Below are 24831 nucleotides of genomic sequence, written 5' to 3' on the forward strand. Positions count from 1 at the left end.
CTCCCCGTGGGCCCGGGCTCTCGTGTCCCGCGGTCTCCGGCTCCGCGGGCCCCGGCGCGGCGCGCACGCCCACTCCCCACGCAGGCTCCCCGCGGCCCCGCGCACGCCCTCCTCCGCCCGACGGGGCAGGGGGCGGGGGCAGCCGCAGTCCACGCCCTCCCGCGGGCTCGGTCACTCGGCGCGCGGACGGCTCGGCCACCGGACCGGCCTCCCGGAGCGCGGCAGCGGAGCGCGGCCGGACGCGGCGGCGGACGGGCCCGCGGCCACGGAGCCGGGAGCGGTGAGCGGGCGCGCGCGGGGCGCGGGGCGCGGGCGGGCCGGGCCGCGGCGGCCACTGCGCACCGGCGGAGCGCTGCCCCGCGTCCCCCGCGTCGGGCTCGGACGCCCTCGCCCCGCTCGGGGCGGCGGCGGCAGGGGCGGCAGGGGCGGCAGGGGCGGCGGCGCCTCGCTAACTCGCCCCCCGCCGCTTCTCCCCTCCCGGGCCTCGGGAGTTCGCCGCGAAAACGAAAGTGAAGAACTCGGGGCCGCGTCTGCCGCGGCGCCGGCGGGGTGCCCGGGAGGGGCGGGGCTTCCGGGCGTGGGCGTGGCCGCAGACCCGGAAGTCCGTGGGACCGCGCTGTCCGCGCTGGGCGTTCCCGCCGGCTCCGGCCTGGGATGGTGGAGACGCTGCTGCGCGTCCTCACAGGGCTGTGGCGCGGTCCCTGGCCTTTCTGTGAGAGCGTCTTTAGGTTTTTTAATGGATTTGTTTGTTTATTTGAAAGCTAGAGTTAGAGGGCGTCATGCAGTGCTCCACTCTCAGGTGGCCACAACCGCCAGGGCTGGGCCAGGCCGAAGCCAGGAGCTCCGTCAGGGTCCGCCCGCGGGAGCAGGGGCCCGGGCGCTGGGCCGTCCTCCGCTGCTTCTCCAGGGGACCTGGGCACTGGGCCGTCCTCCCCTGCTTCTCTAGGGTCCAGGCACTGGGCCGTCCTCCCCTGCTTCCCCGGGGCCTGTGCACTGGGCCGTCCTCTGCTGCTTCTTCCCTAGGGGACCTGGGCACTGGGCCGTCCTCTGCTGCTTCCCTAGGGGACCTGGGCCGTCCTCCACTGCTTCTCTAGGGTCCGGGGCGCTGGGCCGTCCTCCCCTGCTTCCCTAGGGGACCTGGGCCGTCCTCCCCTGCTTCCCTAGGGGACCTGGGCCGTCCTCCCCTGCTTCCCAGGGTCCTGGGCACTGGGCCGTCCTCTGCTGCTTCTCTAGGGTCCGGGCACTGGGCCGTCCTCCCCTGCTTCCCTAGGGTCCGGGCGCTGGGCCGTCCTCCACTGCTTCTCTAGGGTCCGGGCACTGGGCCGTCCTCCCCTGCTTCCCTAGGGGACCTGGGCCGTCCTCTGCTGCTTCCCTAGGGGACCTGGGCCGTCCTCCCCTGCTTCCCAGGGTCCTGGGCACTGGGCCGTCCTCCCCTGCTTCTCTAGGGTCCGGGCACTGGGCCGTCCTCCCCTGCTTCCCTAGGGGACCTGGGCCGTCCTCCCCTGCTTCCCAGGGTCCTGGGCACTGGGCCGTCCTCCCCTGCTTCTCTAGGGGACCTGGGCACTGGGCCGTCCTCCCCTGCTTCCCCAGGGGCCCTGCTGCTGGGCCGTCCTCCCCTGCTTCCCCAGGGGCCCGGCCGCTGGGCCGTCCTCCACTGCTTCCCCAGGGGCCCAGGCGCTGGGCCATCCTCCACTGCTTCTCCAGGGTCCGGGCGCTGGGCCGTCCTCCCCTGCTTCCCCAGGCTCGTTAGCAGGGAGCTGGATGGGAAGTGGAGCAGCTGGAACACAGGCTGGCACCCTCAGGGAGGCTGGTGCTGCAGGGGTCCGCCCCGGGCCTTTTACTTGTGTGCTTGGGGTCCCAGCGGGTTTAAGGATGATCAGCAGCGTGCCCCTGTGATCTCCGAGCGAGCTGGCAGCCGGGCAGGGGGTGGCCCGCAGCCGCAGCCCCGGAAGGGAAGCGTGCCCGCTGCAGCTTCCTGGGTGTCGGTGGTAACTGCTTTCCTGGAAGTGCCGCGGGCTCCTCGGGTTCGGAAGCCCACAAACTGCGCCCCACTCCCAGGGTTTGAGGAAGCCTCCTGAGGATGGGTGGGGGAGGCGCGTGTGGTTCTGGGGCTCCTCGCTCCCCCGGGGCTCTTGTTTATCTCAGACACAGCTGAGGGTGCCGGCTTCAGCTGAGGGTGCAGAACTCCTTTGCTGATTGTTCTGACTCACTCTTGACGCAATCGAGGCGGGTGAACTTGGAGTGGCTTTGTACTCATTTGCATTTTGTGACCACCAGGAACTTGTGGTTAATTATAGATGTGGGGGACCAGTGCTGTGGCTCAGGGGGTTCAAGCCGCCTTCTGCAATGCCGGCATCCCATACCGACACCGGTTCAAGTCCCGACTTCTCCACTTCCAATCCAGCTCCCAGCTAATGGCCTGGGAAAGCAGCAGAGGATGGCCCAGTGCTTAGGTCCCTGCCGCTCACATGGGAGATCCAGGCAGAGCTCGTGGCTCCTGGTTTTGGGGCTGGGCCAGGCCGTTGTTGCCATTTGGGGAGTGAACCAGAGGATGGAAGATTTCTCTCTAACTCTCTAACTCTGCCTTTCAAATAAATTAATTAATTTTAAAAAGTAGAATGCTGCAGCTTTTTTTTTTTTTTTATCTGACAGAGTTATAGACAGAGAGAAAGGTCTTCCTTCCATTGGTTCACCCCCAAAATGACCGCTACGGCCGGAGCTGCGCCAATCCGAAGCCAGGAGCCAGGTGCTTCCTCCTGGTCTCCCATTCGGGTGCAGGGGCCCAAGCACTTGGGCCATCCTCCAGTGCCCTCTCGGGCCACAGCAGAGAGTTGGACTGGAGGAGGAGCAACCGGGACAGAATCTGGTGCCCTGACCGGGGTGCTGGGATTAGCCAAGTGAGCCACAGTGCCGGCCCCGCTGCAGCTTTTCTATACACAGAAAATTTATCATTAATGTTAAACCAGTAATAGTGATTAGCTTTTAATTTTCCTCTATATGTAATATTTTGAGCCTCAGAGATATATGTTCAGGATTGTGAGTATTAAGAAAAATTCCTGAAATATTAATATCAACTTCAAAATTGGACAGGCTACTACTATTTGGTGCTTTTTTGAAAAAAGGATTTTATTTTATTTATTTGAGAGAGTCACAGAGGGAGAAACAGAAAAGTCTTCCATCCTCGGGTTCATCCCCCAAATGGCCACAATGGCCGGAGCTGGGCCATTCTGAAGCCAGGAGCTTCTTCCAGGTCTCCCACATGGGTCCAGGGACTCAAGCACTTGGGCCATCTTCTGCTGCTCTCCCAGGCCACAGCAGAGAGCTGGATCGGAAGAGGAGCAGCCGTTTGTGATGCTGGTGCAGTGAGCTGAGGCCTAGCCTACTGTACCACAGCGCCGGCCCCTGTAGGGTGCTTATTAACCCATAATGTGTTAATACCACCAATGTGATCTGGGAATTTGAAGCAAAATGTATAATTTCTCATGATGGGTTGAATATTACATTGTCAGAAATGATTGGCCATGCTAATCTATAGAATATTGATCTTTTTAAAGATTTATTTATTTGAAAGGTGGAGAGGGTGAGAGATCAGTATCCTGCTGGTTCACTTCCCGGATACCCACCATGGCCTTGGGATGGGCCAGATAAAAGCCAGGAGCCTGGAACAACATCTGGGTCTCCCAGGTGGGTGGCAGGTGCTTAGGCAACTGAGCCATCGCCTGCTGTCTTCCCATTATTATTATTGTCTAGAGGACCTCTAGAATAACTCACGCGAGGTCGTCCCATCTGTACCCAGTGAGGATTCCCCACATTTGTGGCAGTACTCGGGCACCCCAAGCTCTCAGGGAAGCTGCTAGACCCCATGCCACCCACATGTTTGCTGTTAATGTCGAATTGTACACAAAATTCAGGCCCTGGATTCCAACACCTGTAAAAAGGCTTCTGCTAACCAAAGGTCGAGGATATGCTTGTGTCTTTCCAGAGAATGCAGAACAGCCCATTTGGATACCAGCCAGAAACATCAGGGCGCATCAATAATGCGTCTAGAGGCGCATTAGCAGGGAGCTGAATTGGGAGTGGAGCAGCCAGGCCTGGAATCAGCACTTTGATATGGGCTGCCAGTGATAGAGGTGGTGGCGTAACCGCTACACCACAACGTTGGCCCCAGAATATTGATTTTGAACCATATTTTTGTGTATGTTTTCAAAATTTTGGCTATATGTGTTGCAGCTGATTTCTCAACAATGTTGCAGTGGATTCGTTTCTGAGAGGAGAAGTGTGGTGGGGGCAAGAGGCGCGGAGTCACCACACAGACCCCGGGAGTCAGGTGAAAGCGGGCCTGAGGCAAGCAGCCCGCAGACTCGTTTATTTCAGTTGGTACAGCAGCTTATATAGCCAAGACCAGCCAATCCAGTCAAGGGGCGGTCTATGCCCCACCAATCACAGCCTGTTGCCAGGCAGTTTCCAAAGCCATCCAATCACAGCCTGTTGCCAAGCAGGCTCCGTTTGCCATGTGGGTTTCAAAGTCATCCAGTCACAGCCTGTTGCCAGGCAGGCTCTGTTGCCAGGTGGTTTCAGAGCCATTCCTGAGTAACTGACACTCGCTTGCCAGCAGCCATCTTGGCATGGCCTTCTCATTCCACCACATGTATGTACTCCATGTTTCTGACTGTAGCATACTCACTGAATATAGGTGAGCAAAGCAGTAGGATTGGGTCTTTATATTTATTTTTCTAAAGATGAATTATTCTTTGCTTATCTAAGGAAATACTCCATGGTGGGGACTGACACTGGAAGTTGGAGTAAAAGGCAAAAGTTAGTTTCCAGGATTTGCCCCTTTTAAGTGGCTCATTCCATTCCAAATCTGAGTTTCTTCATTCTGTGCATTGAGGTGATGATAGTAGAATTCACATGGCAGAGTTAGGATACGCTGATATAAATGATAATGCTTGATTAAGTTCTGTTGCGGTGTTGCTTCTCGTTGGTCCTTTGCTCTTCTTTGCCAGAGCTCTTGTTTCTCTGGGCAAAGCATCAAGAATCTTGGAGCAGTGCTGTGGTCACGTTAGATTCCTGACCGAAACCAGAGTTCTGTCAGCAAGGAAGAGGGGATCTAGCAGTCAGCGTTTGATTACTACAGTGAAACCCAAGACAGGCTGTGAGGAAGAGTGCAGACCGGTGCCGCCTCACACGGGGCACAGAACAAACGGGAGGCAGGGTACAGATTTGCAGCCAGACCAAATTTATTCAGGGAAAACAAATCTGCAGAGGTGGGTGACCAACTGCTGGCATGCACAGAGTGGACACAGCCATTCCACATTCCGTCTCACAACCTCCTGTCTTTACCCCCCACCCCCCACCCCGCATTCTTCCCCAGGTTTGGAAAGACCTGTGTGGAGGACTTCACCCCTGCCTGCTGCCCCCTACCCCCAGCCACTGGAGTCTGGGCCCTGTGCCACGTGTTCAGTCTGTGTACATGGCGGCAGTGGGTCCCCCACCTCTGGGCCCTGTGCCTGTGTTAAGTCTGTGTGCATGGCGGCAGTGGGTCCCCCACCTCTGGGCCCTGTGCCTGTGTTCTGTGTACATGGCGGCAGTGGATCCCCCACCTCTGGGCCCTGTGCCTGTGTTCAGTCTGTGTACATGGCGGCAGTGGGTCCCCCACCTCTGGGCCCTGTGCCTGCGTTCTGTCTGTGTACATGGCGGCAGTGGGTCCCCACCTCTGGGCCCTGTGCCTGTGTTCTGTGTGCATGGCGGCAGTGGGTCCCCCACCTCTGGGCCCTGTGCCTGTGTTCTGTGTACATGGCGGCAGTGGGTCCCCCACCTCTGGGCCCTGTGCCTGTGTTCAGTCTGTGTGCATGGCAGCAGTGGGTCCCCCACCTCTGGGCCCTGTGCCTGTGTTCTGTGTACATGGCGGCAGTGGGTCCCCCACCTCTGGGCCCTGTGCCTGTGTTCAGTCTGTGTACATGGCGGCAGTGGGTCCCCCACCTCTGGGCCCTGTGCCTGTGTTCTGTCTGTGTACATGGCGGCAGTGGGTCCCCCACCTCTGGGCCCTGTGCCTGTGTTCTGTGTGCATGGCGGCAGTGGGTACCCACCTCTGGGCCCTGTGCCTGTGTTCTGTCTGTGTACATGGCGGCAGTGGGTCCCCCACCTCTGGGCCCTGTGCCTGTGTTCTGTCTGTGTACATGGCGGCAGTGGGTCCCCCACCTCTGGGCCCTGTGCCTGTGTTCTGTGTACATGGCAGCAGTGGGTCCTCCACCTCTGGGCCCTGTGCCTGTGTTCTGTGTGCATGGCGGCAGTGAGTCCCCCACCTCTGGGCCCTGTGCCTGTGTTCTGTCTGTGTACATGGCGGCAGTGGGTCCCCCACCTCTGGGCCCTGTGTTCAGTCTGTGTACATGGCGGCAGTGGGTCCCCCACCTCTGGGCCCTGTGCCTGTTGTGTTCTGTGTGCATGGCGGCAGTGGGTCCCCCACCTCTGGGCCCTGTGCCTGTGTTCTGTGTGCATGGCGGCAGTGGGTCCCCCACCTCTGGGCCCTGTGCCTGCGTTCTGTCTGTGTACATGGCGGCAGTGGGTCCCCCACCTCTGGGCCCTGTGCCTGTGTTCAGTCTGTGTACATGGCGGCAGTGGGTCCCCCACCTCTGGGCCCTGTGCCTGTGTTCTGTGTGCATGGCGGCAGTGGGTCCCCCACCTCTGGGCCCTGTGCCTGTGTTCTGTGTACATGGCGGCAGTGGGTCCCCCACCTCTGGGCCCTGTGCCTGTGTTCAGTCTGTGTGCATGGCGGCAGTGGGTCCCCCACCTCTGGGCCCTGTGCCTGTGTTCTGTGTACATGGCGGCAGTGGGTCCTCCACCTCTGGGCCCTGTGCCTGTGTTCTGTGTGCATGGCGGCAGTGGGTCCCCCACCTCTGGGCCCTGTGCCTGTGTTCTGTGTACATGGCAGCAGTGGGTCCCCCACCTCTGGGCCCTGTGCCTGTGTCCAGTCTGTGTACATGGCGGCAGTGGGTCCCCCACCTCTGGGCCCTGTGCCTGTGTTCTGTCTGTGTCCAGGCTGGCAGTCGCTGACCTCTGCAAGTTTACCTCTCTGAATACAGTCGGCCTGGCTGTGAGTTTGTGTTTTCTCTCCTCGCTGGTCTGCGCCCCGTTTCCTCACACTCGGCGCCCTGCGTGTGGGGGCACCCGCCTGCACTCACACTCGGTGCGCTGCGTGTGGGGGTGCCCGTCTGCGCTCACGCTTGGCGCCCTGCGTGTGGGGGCGCCCGTCTGCACCCTTTTCCTTACACCAGCTGCTTATGAAGGAAAGATGGCTTATTTTGGCTCATGGTTTTGGAGGTTCACTGACCAAGACTGGGCAGGCCCCATTGGTGTGTGTGTGTGTGTGTGTGTGTGATCTTCAGTGATGGCGTTCTTGCTGGCAGACCTGAGTGTGCATAGAACATCACCTGTCTTATGAAGCCATGAGGATTTAATCATTAGGATTGCTCAACCCTAGGAAACCAATCCAGTTGCACCACCTTCAAAACCCCAACTGAATTAAGTTTCTACCCTCTTAATTCTGTGAACAAAAGACTTTGGGGGACCAGAGTTTTATCACACGGGCCTTTGGTGTGATAAGTAGCAGCAGTGAGGTAGGAAGCCAGTGTTTTCTATCACACTTCTGTTATGTATGGTCACCAGAAAAAAGTGTGGGGGGGGATTATTTAAATATTAAAATGAACCCTACCACTGAGGGGCCAATATGAATATTTTGATGTATAGCCTACCTGCTGTACGTCTGTGGATGGCAGGGACTCGGGCACCTTCCCAGGCACGTTAGCAGGGAGCTGGATTGGAAGCAGAGTAGCCAGGACTTGAATAGGTGCTCAGAATGGGAAAGCCACAACGCCACCCCTAGACTTTCTCATCAAGTTCAAAATAACTTTTGTCAGTGAGGACATTTACCATTTAGTCCATCCCTCAAGACCTGAAAGTCCTAGGAGTGTACAGGTCAGTGTGGGCTTTTGTCTATGATTTATTTATTTATTTTAGATTTTATTTATTTGAGAGGTAGAGTTACAGACAGTGAGAGGGAGAGACAGAGAGAAAGGTTTTCACTTCCCAAATGGCCCCAAGAGCTGAAAGCTGGGCTGATCTGAAGCCAGGAGCCAGGAGCTTCTTCCGGGTCTCCCACACGGGTGCAGGGGCCTAAGCACTTGGACCATTGTCTGCTGCTGTCCCAGGCCATTACAGAGAGCTGGATTGGAAGAGCAGACCCCAGACTAGAACCAGCGCCCATAGGGGGTGCCTGTGCCTCAGGCAGAGGCTTAGCCCACTGTGCCACAGTGCGGGGCCCCTTATGTCCATTATTAACAGAAGAAAACTGAGTGCCCTTTCAAGGCAATTTCAAGATTAGGAAGCAAAAAGAAGTCAGTTGAATTAAATCAGTGCCAGGTGGGTGCCTAATGATTTTCCTCGAAGCCTTGGGGAATCGCCCTTGGGTGCGAGAGGAAGGAGCAGGAGCAGGACTCTGGCGAGGCCTCCCCGGGGTTCTTCTGCGGAAGCTCTGGAGATCGCTCAGCCCCTGCCGGTCCCCGGATGCTCGCGTTCTTTGATGGGCAGATGCCTCCAGCAGCCCTGAGCACTGTTGCCGCGCATTTTGCTCTTGCCTGTCCCTTTTACTTCGGCTGGGCCGCTGATTCATCCTGGTAGCCGATGCCTAGCCCATGCTTTAGTCTCAGGATCGTACTGATCAAGCCACTTTCGTGTCCTGTTAGGATTCTTGGAAGGATATTTCAGGCTCTCTCTCTCTCTCTCTCTCTTTTTTTTAATTTAAGATTTATTTATTTATTTGAAAGGCAGAGTTCCACACAGAGAGGGAGAGACAGATCTTCCATCCTCTGGTTCACTCCTCCAAATGGCTGCCATGGCCAGGCCTGGGCCAGACCGAAGCCAGGAGCTTCTTCTAGGTCTCCCCTGTAGGTACAGGGGCCCAGGTACTTGGGCTGTCTCCCACTTTTCCCCAGCTGCACCCACAGGGAGCTGGATCGGAAGTGGAACAGCTGGGACTCGAATGGGTGCCCGTAGGGGATGCCAGCGCCGCAGGCAGCAGCTTAACCCGCTATGCTGCAATGCCGGCCCCGCTTCTGGCTCTGACCCCCCTTGTTTAAAATTTCCATGGAAAGCCCTGCTCTTGTCTGCCGCTGGTCTGGATACAGCAGTTTCGGCTCCCACAGAGCAGGCTTGCTCCATTTTAATTTTCGGTCCTGAGTGTGTAAGTTGGGCCAGTGAGATTGGTATTAGCTGTTGCCCCTGCTGTTCTCACAGGTCATCTTCCATCAGAGTGTGAAGGAGACTGATGTTTTTCCCTGTACGTTCACGTGGATGATCTGCTGTGGCAGGCCTACTGTTCACGCATCGTGTCCCTTCCTAAAGCGTGTCGTCCGTGTTGGGGCGTTGCCCATGAACCTGTGGTGAAGCACCCACCGTTGCACCGTTCTTCCACCCACGCTTCGTCATAAATCTGATGTTTGTTCTTGCTGGCAGAATGCATGTTGCTCTGGTTGAATTTTGCAAACGCCTGTTGATCTTAGCGCCTCAGACTAGGTCCTTCTCACACATGTGATAGCGAGCAGCCAGGGCTTTCTGGTACCAAAAATTTTGAAATCCATGCATGTGTTTTTTTCATAATACATATTTCTGTGAACCCTCTGAAGATCTCTAGTCTCTCTCTCTCTGTGTGTGTGTGTGTGTACACAGATACACTGTTACAGATCTTTTGAAAATTTACTTGCATAGTTATCTAACATTCTAGGGAATGTCTTATAATCCATTTAACATGTGCTTTATTTTTGCACTGTTAGGTAATCCTTTTTAACTTTTTATTAGTTTTTTTGTTTGTTTTTTTACTATTTGTGCAGTAGAAAGAGAGGGAGAGAGAGATGATGCTCTCCCATTCACTGGTTTCCTCCTCAGCTGTCTGGAGAGCCAGGGCTGGGTGAGGCTGAAGCTGAGGGGCAGAACTCAATCCAGGTCTCCCACATGGCGCCAGACCCAACTGCTTGAGCCGTCTCTGCCGCCTCCCGGGATTTGCCTTGGCAGGAAGCTGGTATTGGGGCCCATGGCCGGGACTCAGAGTCAGACACTCCAGTCTGGGGACAGATGCCCACTCCAAAATAGTCCTTTTTTTTTTTTTTTTTTTGACAGGCAGAGTGGACAGTGAGAGAGCGAGACAGAGAGAAAGGTCTTCCTTTGCCGTTGGTTCACCCTCCAGTGGCTGCCGCGGCTGGCGCACTGCGGCCGGCGCACCGCGCTGATCTGAAGCCAGGAGCCAGGTGCTTCTCCTGGTCTCCCATGGGGTGCAGGGCCCAAGCACTTGGGCCATCCTCCACTGCCTTCCCGGGCCACAGCAGAGAGCTGGCCTGGAAGAGGGGCAACCGGGACAGGATCTGTGCCCCAACCGGGACTAGAACCCGGTGTGCCAGCGCCGCAAGGCGGAGGATTAGCCTAGTGAGCTGCTGCGCTGGCCCAAAATAGTCCTTTTTAAAAGTCACCCATCTCATGGTGCGCTGCCGTCTGTGAGCTTCGGGTAGGCACCGAGGACCCTGCCTGCCGTCTGTGACGTCTGTGACGCTGTCTGCCTTCCTGAGCACCACAGAACTCATTCTCAGACACTAGCAGTCTTAACTCTTTCAGGGGAGAAGTCCGGGGGCTGTGCAAACGGGAAGACTTAGGATGGCTTCCCCTAGGAGCGATATCCCGCTGAGACCCAGAGGATGGGCGGCTTCTAGCCAGGCAAGAAGTTGGGAGAAGAATGTGGCTGACCTGACCGAGGCGGCAGAGGGGGGTAGAACACACTAGCCCCGAGGTGGGGGATGGCCACGCGGGTCTGCTTGCCTCTGTGGATGCACAGTAAGTGCCCACCAGGCCCCACACAGATCCGTCTCTCCTGTGCCCGCCATCTCCATCCCCCACCCCACGTCCCTGTCACAAAGACAGTGGAGACCTGCAGGGCACTCGGATCCGGCATGGGTAAATGCGGGCGGCCAGCCTGGTAGAGCCGGCGGCTTCCTTCTCACAGCCTCTGCAGCCCTGGGAGCAGAGTTACCATTTCCCTCTGCAGAGGGGAAAAGGAGGCGTTAGTAACTTCCTCCAGGTCACGGGGCTGAGCTAAAGTTCACACTCAGCAAGCAGATGGTGCCATCTGCGCTCCCGCAGTCTCACCTATGGCAGGCGGCACCCGCTCACCCTCAGCCCCGTCCCCCGCCCCTCCCGGAGATGTGCTTCTGTCTGGGTGCTCCCTCTTGTTGGCCGCTGTCTCGCCTGGTGGGGAACGTGGCCCCCGGAGCCAGTCTGAGAAGCCGACGCCTGGGCCTGGTCTGGGTAGACAGGGCCGCCCGCAGCCTCTGTGTGTTGAGGGCTGCAGGCCACTGGACAAGACGGGGAGGGAGTGGTGGGTGGCCGAGAGCATTCCCAGGGTACTTAGACACTGTACCCTCCAGCAGCTTGTTAGGAAATCCATTCAAGAAGTTGCCGAGTGAGCACTCTTCACGGGGAACTCTGCCCCCTCTCTGTGGTTCTACCCTGCTTGGTGCAGCACCTGGAGTGAGCACTCTTCACGGGGAACTCTGCCCCCTCTCTGTGTGGTTCTACCCTGCTTGGTGCAGCACCTGGAGTGAGCACTCTTCACGGGGAACTCTGCCCCCTCTCTGTGTGGTTCTACCCTGCTTGGTGCAGCACCTGGAGTGAGCACTCTTCACGGGGAACTCCGCGCTCTCTCAGTGTGGTTCGACCCTGTTTGGTGCAGACCTGGCTGTCCCCCAGGCTGGGTGGTATCTTGTTTTTTTGGGGGGATATATTTCAGAGTAAACAGCACATACCAGTGCACATCCCCCTACCTCACCATGCTTAGACCTGACGAGGTTTCAAAATACTTACAGACTTCTCTTCTGATTGTAAGTTTTACGCAGTTCTTAAAGAGGACCCATGTCCCTTGGAGCCCGTGTCACATTGGTTCCCAGAGACCCTACCTGTCATCCTGTGGACACCAAAACACAGGGATTCTCAAGTCTCAAGTCTCTATAAACTTTGCCTTCAACCTAAAACTCCTCCCATATACTTAAAGTGATCTCTGCATGGCTTACAATACCTAGTACAATGTCGATGCTGTGTGCATAGCTGTTGTACTCTGTTAGTTGGGGAATACTGACAAGAAGAGGAGCCTGTGTGTGTCTCGTACAGGTGTATTTTGTTCCAAATACTTCCTTTTTTAAATGATGTATTTATTTGAAAGGCAGAGTGACAGAGAGGAACAAACAGAGAAAGAGATCTTCATCCACTGGTTCACTCCCTAAATGGCTGCAATGGCCAGGGTTAGGAGCCAGGAGCTCCATCCTGGTTTCCCACATGGGTGCAGAGGCCCAAGCACCCAAGCACTCAGCCCATCTTCTGCTGCTTTCCCAGGTGCATTAACAGGAAGCTGAAGTGGAGCAGCCGGGACTCGAACCGGTGCCCATATGGGATGCCAGTGTCAGCCAGCAGCTTTACCTGCTATGCCACAGCACTGGCCCCCTTTCAGATATTCTCAAGCCACGATGGCATGGATGCAGAACCAACGGGAATGGGGACACAGCTGTGCCCTTGCTCACTGTTGGCAGATGTGAATGCCTGTGCACCCCCAACCCGGGTGGGCACAATAGAGCGTTACCATCATCCCGGAAAGCTCCCTCATGCCCCCTCCCGCTCAGTCCTCACCCTGTTCCCGGGCAACCAGTGTTCTCTTTACAGCGGGCCACGTTGGCCTGTTCTAGAGCTTTAAATACGTGGCGCTACACAGCACGTATTGTTTATGGACGGTTTCTTTCACTGAGCATCATGCGACCGCGCGTCATCACGCCGTGTGCCGCATCGCTAGTTCAGTTCCTGTCTATTGCCGAGTAAGGGTTCTGTTGCGTGAACGGAGCGTGGGGCTGTCGTGAATGAAGCTGTGGTGGGCACTGTGTAGTCTTCTTGTGCGTTTCCAGTTTTCTCGGGATTGGAACTGCTGGGTCACGGCCAGCTGGGCGCTCAGTTTTATACGAAGCCGCCAGACCCTTTCCCACCGTGTTGCACTGTTTTACTCTCCTGCCACCAGTGTGTAAGAATTCCAGTGGCTTCCAGTTCTGTCTGCAGGGTCTGCTCATAGTACACTAGGAAATGTTTTTCTTGTGTGTTCTACCCTCTGGGGAAGGAAGGTCATGTTAGATTAAGTTTCATTTTTGGGAATCCCGAGTGGCCAGGTGTTTAGTTTTATAAACCTGAAGTTTCCAGCGGCCTGCAGCCACCTTCTACATGAGAAAGTTCTTGGTTTGGAGAATCCTGGCCATGCCCTTAAGTCGAAAAGCCCAGGCGTGTGTGAAGACAGGCTCTAAGTGGTGAATTCACACAGAGACATTTTGTAAATAGCCCATGCCTCGTCCGAGACAGTTACACTCTGGCCTGTGCTGTCCTGAAGGGTGGCGCTGAGGGTGCCACGTTCCGTGGCAGTCTGTTAGGGTGCTATGTTCCGTGGCAGTCTGTTCCAGCCCTCTTTTCTTGCATGCCCTGACCTTAGCTCTTGTCCCTGGGGACAAGACCTCAACTCTGTCCTGTCCCTGTCTGGGTGGCCAGGTTGGCAGTGCCCTGCAAGGGCACAACATGGGGGCCTCTGCATTTATCCAGTGCCTGCTTCTTTTCCGTCCCTGGAGCTCTGTCCTTTCCACGGAGCGCAGCCACTCCTCAGAACACGTTTGTATTCCGGTCTCCAGTGTATAGGTCCTGTGTGGCGGGGAGGTTTAGAGGGTTCCCTAGTGTCCCCTGTTGGCAGAAATGAAAAGCTGGGGACATAAACATCCCTAGTCTCCCGGATTCTTAGAAATAGAAGCCGCTCCTCTCGGAGGCTAATAACGCAAAGGCCAGCACGCCGGCGGGAGTGTGTCGGACTACTGAGTAACGATGTTTTTGCCCTGAGACCCCTCTCTGTTTTCCTTACAGGACGCAGCCTGGGAACGGGGGGCGTGGTGGATCTGGGGGCGTTCTGAGTCTGCACACTGCAAGCAGACATGTCTTTGGATGACATTAAAATGAAGTCCAGTGACTTCCTGGAGAAGGCGGATCTGGACAGCGGCGGCTTCGGGGAGGTGTCTCTGTGCTTCCACAGACTCCATGGATTAGTGATCCTGAAGAGGGTGTACACAGGGCCCAAGCGTGCCGAGTGAGTTGGGAGCAGGGCTGGGTGGGACCCTGCTGCGCCCATGAGTGGCCAGGTTTCAGGACGAGGCAGACCCTGGTGGGAGTCTCGGGTCATGGACCTGTGACAAGGAAATGAGAACTCTTAGGTTGTTATCGTCATGGGTGAGGACTCGGGCTGCTCAGACAGAAGCTCACAGCCGATAAATAATGGACGATCCAGGAGGTGATGAGAAATGGGAGGAATTCCTGAAGATACTCACTTGCTTCACCTTTTTGGTGCAAACCAACCCTAGGTATGAAAACAGACGGTTCCTTCATGAGAGGTTCCGGTAGCCTTCTCTTTCAAGTAATCAGGGGAGAGTTTTCCCTCGCACTCTCCTTGTTACAATGGGTATGTGAGAGGCCATGTTTCTTTTTATTTTTAAAGATTCATTTATTTATTTGAAAGGCAGAGTTACACAGAGAGAGAGGCAGAGGCAGAAAGAGAGAGAGAGAGGTCTTCCATCTGCTGGTTCATTTCCCAATTGGCTGCAACAGCCAGAGCTGCACCTATCCGAAGCCAGGAGCCAGGAGCTAGGAGCTTCCTCCAGGTCTCTCATGTGGGTGCAGGGCCTCAAGCACTTGGGCTCTTACACTGCTTTCCCAGGCCACAGCAGACAGCTGGATCGGAAGTGGAGCAGCCAGGACTCGAACTGGCGCCCATATGGGATGCCAGTACTGCAAGCGGTGGCTTTACCTGCTAGCCACAGCGCCAAGGCCATGTTTCTTACTGTTCTGTCTTGTGTATTCTTTTCTTCATGCAACATCACTGTCATTTGTGCACCTGTCATTCATTCAGTTACATATCCTGAGCACCCACTGCCAGTCCCTGTTAAGGTGCAATATAAAGGTGCCTCCTAGTGTGTTCTGAGCCAGGGAGCCATCAGTACAGACCCAAGCGTGACAGAAGTGCGGCAGATGGGATGTGTTGGAGGTGCGCGCCGAGCTTCTTGGGCTTTGTCCTCCTGAGCCTGGTGCCTTCCCTGCCTGCAGGTACAACGAGTCTCTGCTCGAGGAGGGGAAGATGATGCACAGACTGAAGCACAGCCGGGTGGTGGAGCTCCTGGGCATCATCATGGAAGAGGGGAACTACTCCCTGGTGATGGAGTACATGGAGAAGGGCAACCTGATGCACGTGCTCAAAGCCGAGGTACAGGCCACCGGTCACCAGCCCCCAGCGCGGTGCTGCCCTGTGGCCGTTTGCTTGCAGCGCACTGCTATAACGTAATCCCTTCGTGAGTTGCTTAATAGTTTGGATTTGTTTAAAAAATATGTATTTATTTTATTTGAAAGAGTGACAGAAGAGAGGGAGAAACAGAGAAAGAGAAAGAGCTCTTGTATCCACTGGCTCACTCCCCTAAATGGCCACAGTGGCCAGGGCCGGGCAGGCTGAAGCCAGGAACCAGGAACTCCATCCTGGTCTCCCACGTGGGTGGCAGGGGCCCAAGCACTTGGGCTGTCTTCTGCTGCCTTCCCAGGCAAATTAGCAGGGAGCTGGGTCAGAAGCCGAGTAGTTGGGACTTGACTGATGCTGTGACACAGGATGCCAGCCTGGGCATTCAGGTTGTAGCTTAACCCACTGCAGCAGAGTGCTGGCCCTGTTTGGATTTTTTGAAGTCAGTCCCTTGTTAGATTTTCTTTGCCTATCCCAGCCCAGGGAGTAGTTTCTCCATCCTCTCAGTCCCTCTGGCAGCCTCTGTGTCACTCACCTGGAAGGTCCTCTGTGCCTTTTTACCACACCTGTCAGCCTGTGTCTGATCCAGTTCCCAGGTGGGCTCTGTCTTAATGAAGCGTATCATCTAATGTGGGTATATGCATGATACATCACAGTTAAAGCTGGCTTGGGTTGTGAAAGCATGCACACCATAAATGAGGGTGACAAATGTCGATTGATTAGGCATGTGTACTATATGTGACTGCAAGAGAAGATGGGAGATTGAAGATTACCTTTTGAAACAATTCAAGAAACTTTTATAGACCATTAGCAGCAATAACACTGTATAAGATTTAAAACAGGAAAATAAAAAGGGTTTACCTAAACCAAATAGTTTTTCAAAAAAAAATTTTTAGAGATTTATTTCTATGTCAGAGTTACACAGAGAGAGAGGAGAGGCACAGAGAGGGGTGGGGGAGAGGTCTTCCATCTGCTGGTTCACTCCCCAATTGGCTGCAGTGGCTGGAGCTGGGCTGATTCAAAGCCAGGAGCTTTTTCTGGGTCTTTCCATGTGGGTACAGGGGCCCAAGCACTTGGGCCATCTTCCACTGCTTTCCAAGTCCATTAGCAGAGAGCTGGATCAGAAGAGGAGCAGCTGGGATATCAGCTCGTACCCATATGGGATGCTGGCTCCACAGGCAGAGGCTTAACCTACTACACCACAGCACTGGCCCCAGCCCCCCAATTTTTTTTAAAGATTTATTTATTTATTTGAAAGGCAGAGTTCCAGAGAGGCAGAGAGAGAGAGAGAGAGAGAGAGAGAGATCTTCCATCCACTGGTTCACTCCCCAAATGGCCACAATGGCCAGAGCTGGATCGATCCAAAGCCAGGAGCCTGGAGCTTCCTCCAGGTCTTCCACATATGGGTGCAGGGGCCCAAGCACTTGGGCCACCTTCCATTGCTTTCCCAGGCACATTAGCAGGGAGCTGGATTGGAAGTGAAGCAGCCGGGACTTGAACTGGCGCCCATATGGGATGCCAGCACTGCAGATGGAGGCTTTACCCGCTACGCCACAGCACAGGCCCTGGCCCCAAATTTTTTATGCACAGAAATAAACATATCTTTTAATTCTATTTTCCATGAACTTTCTTATTTAATTATTTTATTTTATTTTTTATTTTTTTGAAAGGCAGAGAGACAGAGAGAAGGCTCCCATCCACTGGTTCATCCCCCAGTGCTCACACCAGCAAACTGGGCCAGCTTGATGCCTGGCCCAGTCCAGGCCTCCTGTGTGGGTGGCAGGGACCCAACCACTTAAGCCATCAGCTGCTGCCTCCCAGGGTGTGCATTAGCAGGGATCTGGAGCTGGGACTTGAGCCCAGGCATCCCGATAGGGGGTGCAGCCATTCCAAGTCACATTTGACTCTTGTTCCAAACGCCTGCCACTCCGTGAGGTTTGAGGTGTCCTGTAGTCTGCTGTGGGAGCATCCTAGGCTTGCACAGACGAGAAAGGCTTCCAGTGTGGACGACACATCGAGACTTTAATAGTATATTTTTTAAAAAAAGATACATATTTTTTAAAATGTTGAGGGGCAGAAAGAGATGGATGGATAGAGCTCCCTTCCACTAGTTCATACCCCTGTTGTTCACCCAGGACTGAAGTCAGTAGCCGGGACCTCAACCCAGGTGTCCCACATGGGTGACAGAGACCCAGCTGCTTCAGCTGTCAGCTGCTGCCTCGCAGGGTCTGCATTAACAAGAAGCTGGAATTGGGGGTTGGGAATGGAACCCGGGGATTAGGACGCGGGGTGCTAACCCCAGGTGCCCACCTCAGATCCTGCCACTCTTCAACGTAACAGCTGCACTGGCCTGTTGGTGACTTCTCCGCTTCACAGATGTAACGTCCCCCGTTTTAGATCAGTATCCCGCTTTCTGTAAAAGGAAGGATCATCGCAGAGACCATCGAAGGGATGTGCTACCTGCACGGAGAAGGTGTGATACACAAGGACCTGAAGCCCGAGAACATCCTCGTCGATAACGACTTCCACATTAAGGTAGCCGGAACCTGCAGGCTTCTAGAAGGTCCCGGAATCTGAGCCTTAGTCCCTACCATGAATCCGTTCTCGTACATGGCAGATAAAGGAAGACCTAGCCTGCGTGCACGTGTGGTGGTGGTGGTGGCGCTGCCGAAAGGCTCCGCTACGAGTTGAAAGGAAAGACAGGGTTGATGGGCTTGGGTGGTAACTGTGAGAGTGGAACCGGTGTCTTCGGAGAGAAGTGGAATTGGTTGGGATGGGGAGGAACCACTTTGCTGGCGTTTGCTCTCCTGCTCTGTCAGACTCTCGATGGAAACTTGTCAGGCTTGTCTTGCTGACCCTAGAGTGGGCCATTTCCCCCATCGTTCCCCCGGGAAGTCTGTGTGGCTAGGACTCTTCTCTGGAAGCACAGAGGGTGTGGAGGCATGCTTGGAAAATCTTCAGCATTCAGATCTGGCCTAGGGTCAGATCAGTAGCAAGTTGGGCATTTTGGCATCAAGAAACCTCTGCTTTGAAATTTAGCTGATTTATAGTTTTTGTTTGTTTAATGGCATCTGCACTTTGAAAAAAATCAGTATCCTTTTAAAAACTCTTTTCCCATTGTGGTAGAGCAAAAAAGGAGCCTTGCCTTTGGCCATTCAAGGCTTTGGAATCCCAGCGCAGGAATCGAGGGACGTGGCCTAGGGAGGAACTCGGGACCTGTGCCTGCGGGTCTCCCTCTCCATCAGAAGATGCTGCTTCTAACGCTTCGCTGTAGCTTGGACACATTTTTATTCCTGTTTCTTTAATATGATAGCTCTTTATGAGCTTATTTCTCATATTTCTGGGTTCACATCTCTGAATTTTAATTTTTTATAGTTCTTAAATTGATTTCAAAGGCAGACCTTTCCCATCTTTTGGTTCACTCCCAGATGCCCTCAACAGCCGGGGCTGGGCCAGTCCAAAGCCCGGAGCCAGGAGCGCAAGCCAGGTTTCCCGTTGGTGGCAGGGGCCCAGGCACTTGAGCCATTACTTGCTTTCTCCCAGGCACATTAGCAGGAAGCTGGAATGGAAGGCGGAGCTGGGACTCAAACCCAGACACTGGTACAGGATGCTGGCACCCCCAAGTGGCATCTTCATTGCTGTACCACAGCCTTCCCTCAAATATGTGTGACTTTTATTAACTTGTTTTTAAGATTTATTTATTTATCAATTTGAAAGGCAGAGTTCCAGAGAGAGAATGACCCACTCGCCAAATGGCCACAATGGCCAGGGCTGGGCCCTACAGAAGCCAAGAGCCTGGAGCTACATGCAGGTCTCCCCCGTGGGTGGCAGGAGCCCAGGTACTTGGGGCATCTTCCAGTGTTTCCCGTGCATTGGCAGGGAGCTGGATTGGAAGTAGAGCGGCTAGGACTTGAACCAGCACACATAGGGATGCTAGTGGCAGCGGCCGAACCCACAGCACCGGTGCTGGCCCCAGTGTGTGACTTTTAGGCAGTCACGTGGGCTCCCAGAGGCAGAAGTGGAACTGTCCCCTCACTGTGCTGCTCTGTCACGCTGCCCTGCCACCTCCCTCTCTGCTCCGTGTCTGACCTTGTGTTTTTCTCTCTGTCTTTTCATCCGTTTTCTCCTCCTCCCCATCCCATCTTAGGTTCAGGCTACCAGCTCAAAACCAGCAGCGCCACAGTGCGTCCTTGGGATCCTTGGAAACTCGCACCCATGGGCCTCTGGACGCCATGTGGGGAAGTAGAAGGTGTGGCATCCAGTTACCGTCTGCAGAGAACATACCGTCTCCCCTCCCCCAGTGTCAGCCGCAGGGAGTCACGGAGCAGATGCAGAGCCCATACGGAGTTAGAACACGTGTGTCCGGGGCAGCTTCTGCTTTCTCCCTCCCTTTGTTGCGTCAGACCTGACATACCAGACTCTCACATGAGTATTTCTTTATGGAGAGGAAGACACACACACACACACACACAGTGTTTCCATCCACTGCTTCATTCCCCAGATGGCCAAGACAGCCCAGGCTGGGCCAGGCCCAGGCCAAGAGCCAGGAGTTTCACCTGGGTCTCCCATGTGGGTGGCAGGGACCCAGGCACTTGGCTCATCTGCCGCTCCCTCCCCAGGCACATTCACAGGGAGCTGGAGCAGCAGAGACTCAAACCGGTAACCGGTGCTCGTGTGGGATGCCGGCATTGTGGGCGGCAGCTTAACTCACATGTGCATCTCTCTCTTTTTTTTTTTTTTTTTTATCACCCCCTCAAATAGCCGCTACGGCTGGCGCGCTGTGCCGATCTGAAGCCAGGAGCCAGGCGCCTCCTCCCGGTCTCCCATGCGGGTGCAGGGCCCAAGCACTTGGGCCACCCACACTGTCCTCCCAGGCCACAGCAGAGAGCTGGATTGGAAGAGGAGCAACCGGGACAGAATCCGGCCCCCCAACCGGGACTAGAACCTGGGGTGCCGGCGCTGCAGGCGGAAGATTAGCCAAGTGAGCCGTGGCGCCAGCCCCATGAGCATTTCCTGAGGGAGATTTCCCACGTGGCTGAGGGAACATAAAGTTTGTCCTTGAGTCTGTTCAGAAGTAGCTGTCTTAAACCTGCCCAGTGCACCCATCAAATCTGATTGGCATGTGGCCTTCCCAGAATAATCCCTGGGTCTGACCTCACTCGCAGATCGCCGACCTCGGAGTTGCTTCCTTTAAGACGTGGAGCAAACTGACTAAAGAGGAACACAATGAGCAGAGGAAAGTGAACCGCACCTCCAAGAAAAGTGGCGGCACCCTGTACTACATGGCCCCCGAGCACCTGAATGACATCAACGCGAAGCCCACGGAGAAGTCGGACGTGTACAGCTTTGCCATCGTACTCTGGGCAATATTTGCCAATAAGGAGCCATACGAAAGTAAGAAGCTGGTGCAGGGGGGAGTTGCTGTTAGGAATCAAAATTGAAATCCACCAGGAGTTCTGTTGAGTGCCAGCTCGATCCGTGAGACTGTAGGTTCTCTGAGAGTAGGGCCTCACCTGAGCTATTTACGGCTGTTTCCTCAGCGTCTGTACACACGGTGCCTGGAACCTACCAGGTGCCCAGTACATGTTTGTGGATTGGATGAGTCGCTCCGCTGCAGGTTACCATGACAGAGGTCGTAGGACGAACAGGAGCCTCGCACATGCACCGAGCTTGGGAGGTGCCGGATAATTCCAGGGTCTTCCTGGTGGCAAAGCGTGGCTTGTTAGTGCTTATGAGAACTTGGCTTTCACACGGTGAATGCTTCGTGCTTTCACTTGCTCCTGCATTGAAGAATTTCTTTTTTCAGGACCCACTGTGGGTGACATTGGGAACATGAAGACAGGTCATGGTTTGTGCAGGCGGAGAGGGGCACAGGTAGCCGTCCTTGCGTTTGCGAAGTGTGTAAAGTAATGGACGCCTCCCTGCACACCCTTCTCGGGAGGGTCACAAGTCCTGTGGTGTAGGTGTCATCTCTTCCACCAGTTCCTCTGGACTCTCTGGCCCCGGCCTGTTAGAGCCATCGCATGTACCAGAGGAGCCCCGAAGCAGCTCTCCTCCAGACAGATGCGTTAATTTATAATGCTGTCCTTGCAGCCCACGCAGCTGTGTTCCTCTGTAGTAAACACGCCGCCATCTGTCTGCCGCAGCCTTCCCAGACTCAGCCCTGCCGCTTGTCCCCACATCCCCCCAGACCTCAAAGCACGATTACAGATCTCTCGTCCCAGCACTTCTCTCTGACCCCACGGCCTCTGTTTAGCTCAAGCCCTCCTTATTTCTGCTACCGTGTCCTTGTGTAGTCGGCCATCGGCCATTCATGTGGCAGCCAACCACATAGTCCTCCCAGACAGCAGATGCGACCGCTTAACTCCCCTGCTTTAAAAACCTGCTGAGCCTCTGCAGGCCTTCGGGGTTGGGTTCAAGTTCCTCGGTGTGGACCACAAGCCCCTTTAGGATCTGGCCTCTCTCTGCCCTGTCCCGTACCCTCTCGCCCCGTTGTCAGTGTGCACCATCACTCTGGTGGAGGAACTTCTGAGGTTCATCCTGATTTCTAACCTCCCATCCACTCCTATCCTGTTTCCCTGGCCTGGAAGCCTCCTCCCCGAATCTCCCTGCCCCCTTCTCTACCTGGGTAACTCCTGCTTATTTTTCTGGACCCAAGAACGCCTTCTCGACCTTCCATTCTAGTCATGGTCGCATTACCAGACCTGAAAGGCCCCCATCACTCTGTGTTTTAAGTCACTCATTACACAGCTCCGTAGAGGCCAGGCCTGTGCCACATTTGCCTTTGACTTACAGTCTGGGAGAACGTCAGTGGCTTTGCCCGCGTAATCACGTTGTTCTGCCAGCAGGCAGCTTTGCTGTGAATTTTGTCTTCGTTTGTGGGACTAAAACGTTGTTCGATCATCTCCCCGATGAACGGTGTCAGCTCTTTGTCACAGCCATTCCACTCTTTGGAATGAGGCACGCACACCACACGCACCCCTAGGCAGCGAGACGTCAGCAGTGTTGTCCTCCCTGTGTCCCCTTGCCCCTTCCCTGCCTGTGAGAGGGGCACCCCCTGAAAGAGCGTCTCTGCCTTCCAGATGCCATCTGTGAGCAGCAGCTGATTCTGTGCATAAAGTCCGGCAACCGGCCCGACGTGGATGACATCGCCGAGGACTGCCCTGGGGAGGTCGTCAGCCTCATGGAGCTCTGCTGGGAGGCCGACCCGAGAGCGCGGCCCACGTTCCCTGGTGAGCACGGCCTTGGGGCTGTGGGACACGTCCACATCCCTGTGTGATGGTTCCCCAGGAGGACCTGGGAGACTGGGTCTGAGTCTTCAGGAAACCAAGTCCCACCTGGGTCTCTTGTCCAGCTGATTGCCTCACTCTCAAACACTGAGCTCATGGGAAAATAGCGTTTCTCTCAGAAGCATGAGGGCATAGAAGGCCTGTTGTGCTCGTTCTCTCTCTCTCTCTCTCTCTCCTTTTTGTAATTAACTATTTTTTATTGTGTTAACATGTATACATTACAAAATGTACCATCTTAACCATTTTAACTATGTGTGGATACTTCAAAAAGTTCCTGGGAAATGGAATTTAAAATTCAGTTAGGGGTGAGCATTTAGCCTAGTGGTTAAGACACTCGTACTGATAACTTGGGTTCAGTGTCTGCTCCGGCTTCTGACTCCAGCTCCCTGCTCATGCAGACCCTGGGAGGTGGTGGTGCTGGCTCTCGTGATTGGGCCCCTGCCACCCACGTGGGAGACCGGGAGTGGGTTCCTGGCCCAGCCCTAGATTTGCAGGCATTTGGGGAGGGAACCAGCAGATGGAAGCTCCTCTGTCTATTTCTCTCTCCATCTCTGCCTCTCAAATAGACTTTATTTTTAAGATAAGTTTATTTTGGTGCAAAAAGCTTTTTAAAAAATTTATTCATCTACATCTGAGAGGCAGAGTTACAGAGACAGGGAGAGACAAAGACAGAAAAATCTTCCATCTGCGGGTTTACTCCCATATGACCACAATGGTCAGGGCTGAGCCAGGTGGAAGCCAGGGGCCTGGAACTCCATCAGGGTCTCCCACATAGCTGCAGGAACCCAAGCACTTGGGCCATCTTTCACTGCTTTCCCAGGCATGTTAGCAGGGGGCTGGTTTGGCAGTGGAGCAGCCAGGACTTGAACCCGTGCCAATATGGGTTGCTGGCATCACAGGACGCAGCTTAACCTGCTGTGCCACAGCACTGTCCCTCCCCAAATTTTGAAATCTCTGCACACTTTTTTCATAATATGCGGTTTCCATCAGCCTTCTGAAGACTGCTTGTACAGTTCAGTGGTGCTAAGTACAGCGGCACTGTTGGTGAAGTCGTCACCACCGGCCAACTCCATAGCTTTCTCGTCTTCCCAAACCAAAACTCCGTACCCATTAACACTCACTCCCCCAGTCACCTCTGTTTTACTTTCTGTCTAGGAGTTTGATTACGCTACCCATCCAAGTGGGTACTGTCCTCCGTATCTGGCTTACTTCACGTAGCATAACGTGCCCTGTGTCAGAATTTCATTTCTTTCTATTGAGCAGTAGTCCGTGTGGGTGTGTACCGCGTGGTACATCAGTCCTGGGTTGCCTCAGCTGGTCTTCTGCTTCCTGGCTTCTTTGACTTCTTTCCCTTCTCCTTGTTAGCTGGCATATGCAGAGGAGTGGTCTGTCCTGCAGGCTGGCCTAGGTTGCTGTGAGGTAGGGCACAGGAAGGAAGTGGGCCGGGTGAGGAGAAGCGTGTGCTCGGAGGCGCGCGGCAGCCTGTAGAGCGTTCTGCCATCCTGTGTCTGCTGTGAGAGCCCTGTGCCCCAGGCCCATCGCGGGGTCTCAGGGCGCTCTGGCCGAGCTGTCCATTCGGGTGCCAGTCAGCCTTCCTGTTTGCCTGGCTTGGTGTCTTCCCTTCTCAGTCCTCCTTCACTTGCTGAGATTAAAGTTCCTGTTGGGGGTGGGGAGCCTTTGTTGCGTGGACTAAGACGCTGCGTCCCACACAAGAATGCCTGGCTCCCGTCCTAGCTACTCTGCTTCTGGTCCAGCCTCCCTCTGCTGCACGGCCCGGGAAGCAGACGACGGCGCACGTCCTTGGGTCCCTGCCGACCACGTGGACACCTGGACTGAGTCCCAGGCGCTGGCTTCCACCAGGCCTCGCCTGGCTGCTGTAGGTATTTGGAGATCATGACCCAACAGGCCGACGATCTCTGTTCCCTCTGCCTGACAAATAAAGTGAGAGAAAAGTGTTCTTTTGAGATGACTCTGCATTCCTGTGCAGTTACGAGAAATAATACAAACTATTCCTCTAAAGGAAATCTCTTACAAGACCGCAGTCCAGCATCGCGGCAGGATGCTGGCGCTGGTACAGTCAGATGCAGCGCAGCTCCTTCACCAGGATGGCCCCTTGGGTTGCTTTTTGTAGCCATACACATTTCCTCCATGCCCTCA

The 24831-nt window shown here is 55.1% G+C and overlaps 1 protein-coding gene across 2 annotated transcripts in view; it reads left to right on the forward strand.

The window, feature by feature from the left end:
* Window positions 1-190: 190 nt before the first annotated feature.
* Window positions 191-24831, forward strand: part of RIPK1 (receptor interacting serine/threonine kinase 1) — a 45654-nt gene continuing 21013 nt past the window's right edge. The window contains exons 1-6 of one of the 2 annotated variants that reach the window (XM_062183972.1): window positions 191-280; window positions 13975-14194; window positions 15205-15361; window positions 17783-17920; window positions 20551-20779; window positions 22468-22617. In XM_062183972.1, coding sequence (XP_062039956.1) covers window positions 14043-14194; window positions 15205-15361; window positions 17783-17920; window positions 20551-20779; window positions 22468-22617 — 826 coding nt within the window. In that variant the 5' untranslated portion in view covers window positions 191-280; window positions 13975-14042. The other variant, XM_062183981.1, reaches the window with a different exon arrangement.

Source organism: Lepus europaeus, chromosome 3 (genome assembly GCF_033115175.1).
Source record: "Lepus europaeus isolate LE1 chromosome 3, mLepTim1.pri, whole genome shotgun sequence".
In the NCBI taxonomy this organism is placed as follows: Eukaryota; Metazoa; Chordata; class Mammalia; order Lagomorpha; family Leporidae; genus Lepus; species Lepus europaeus.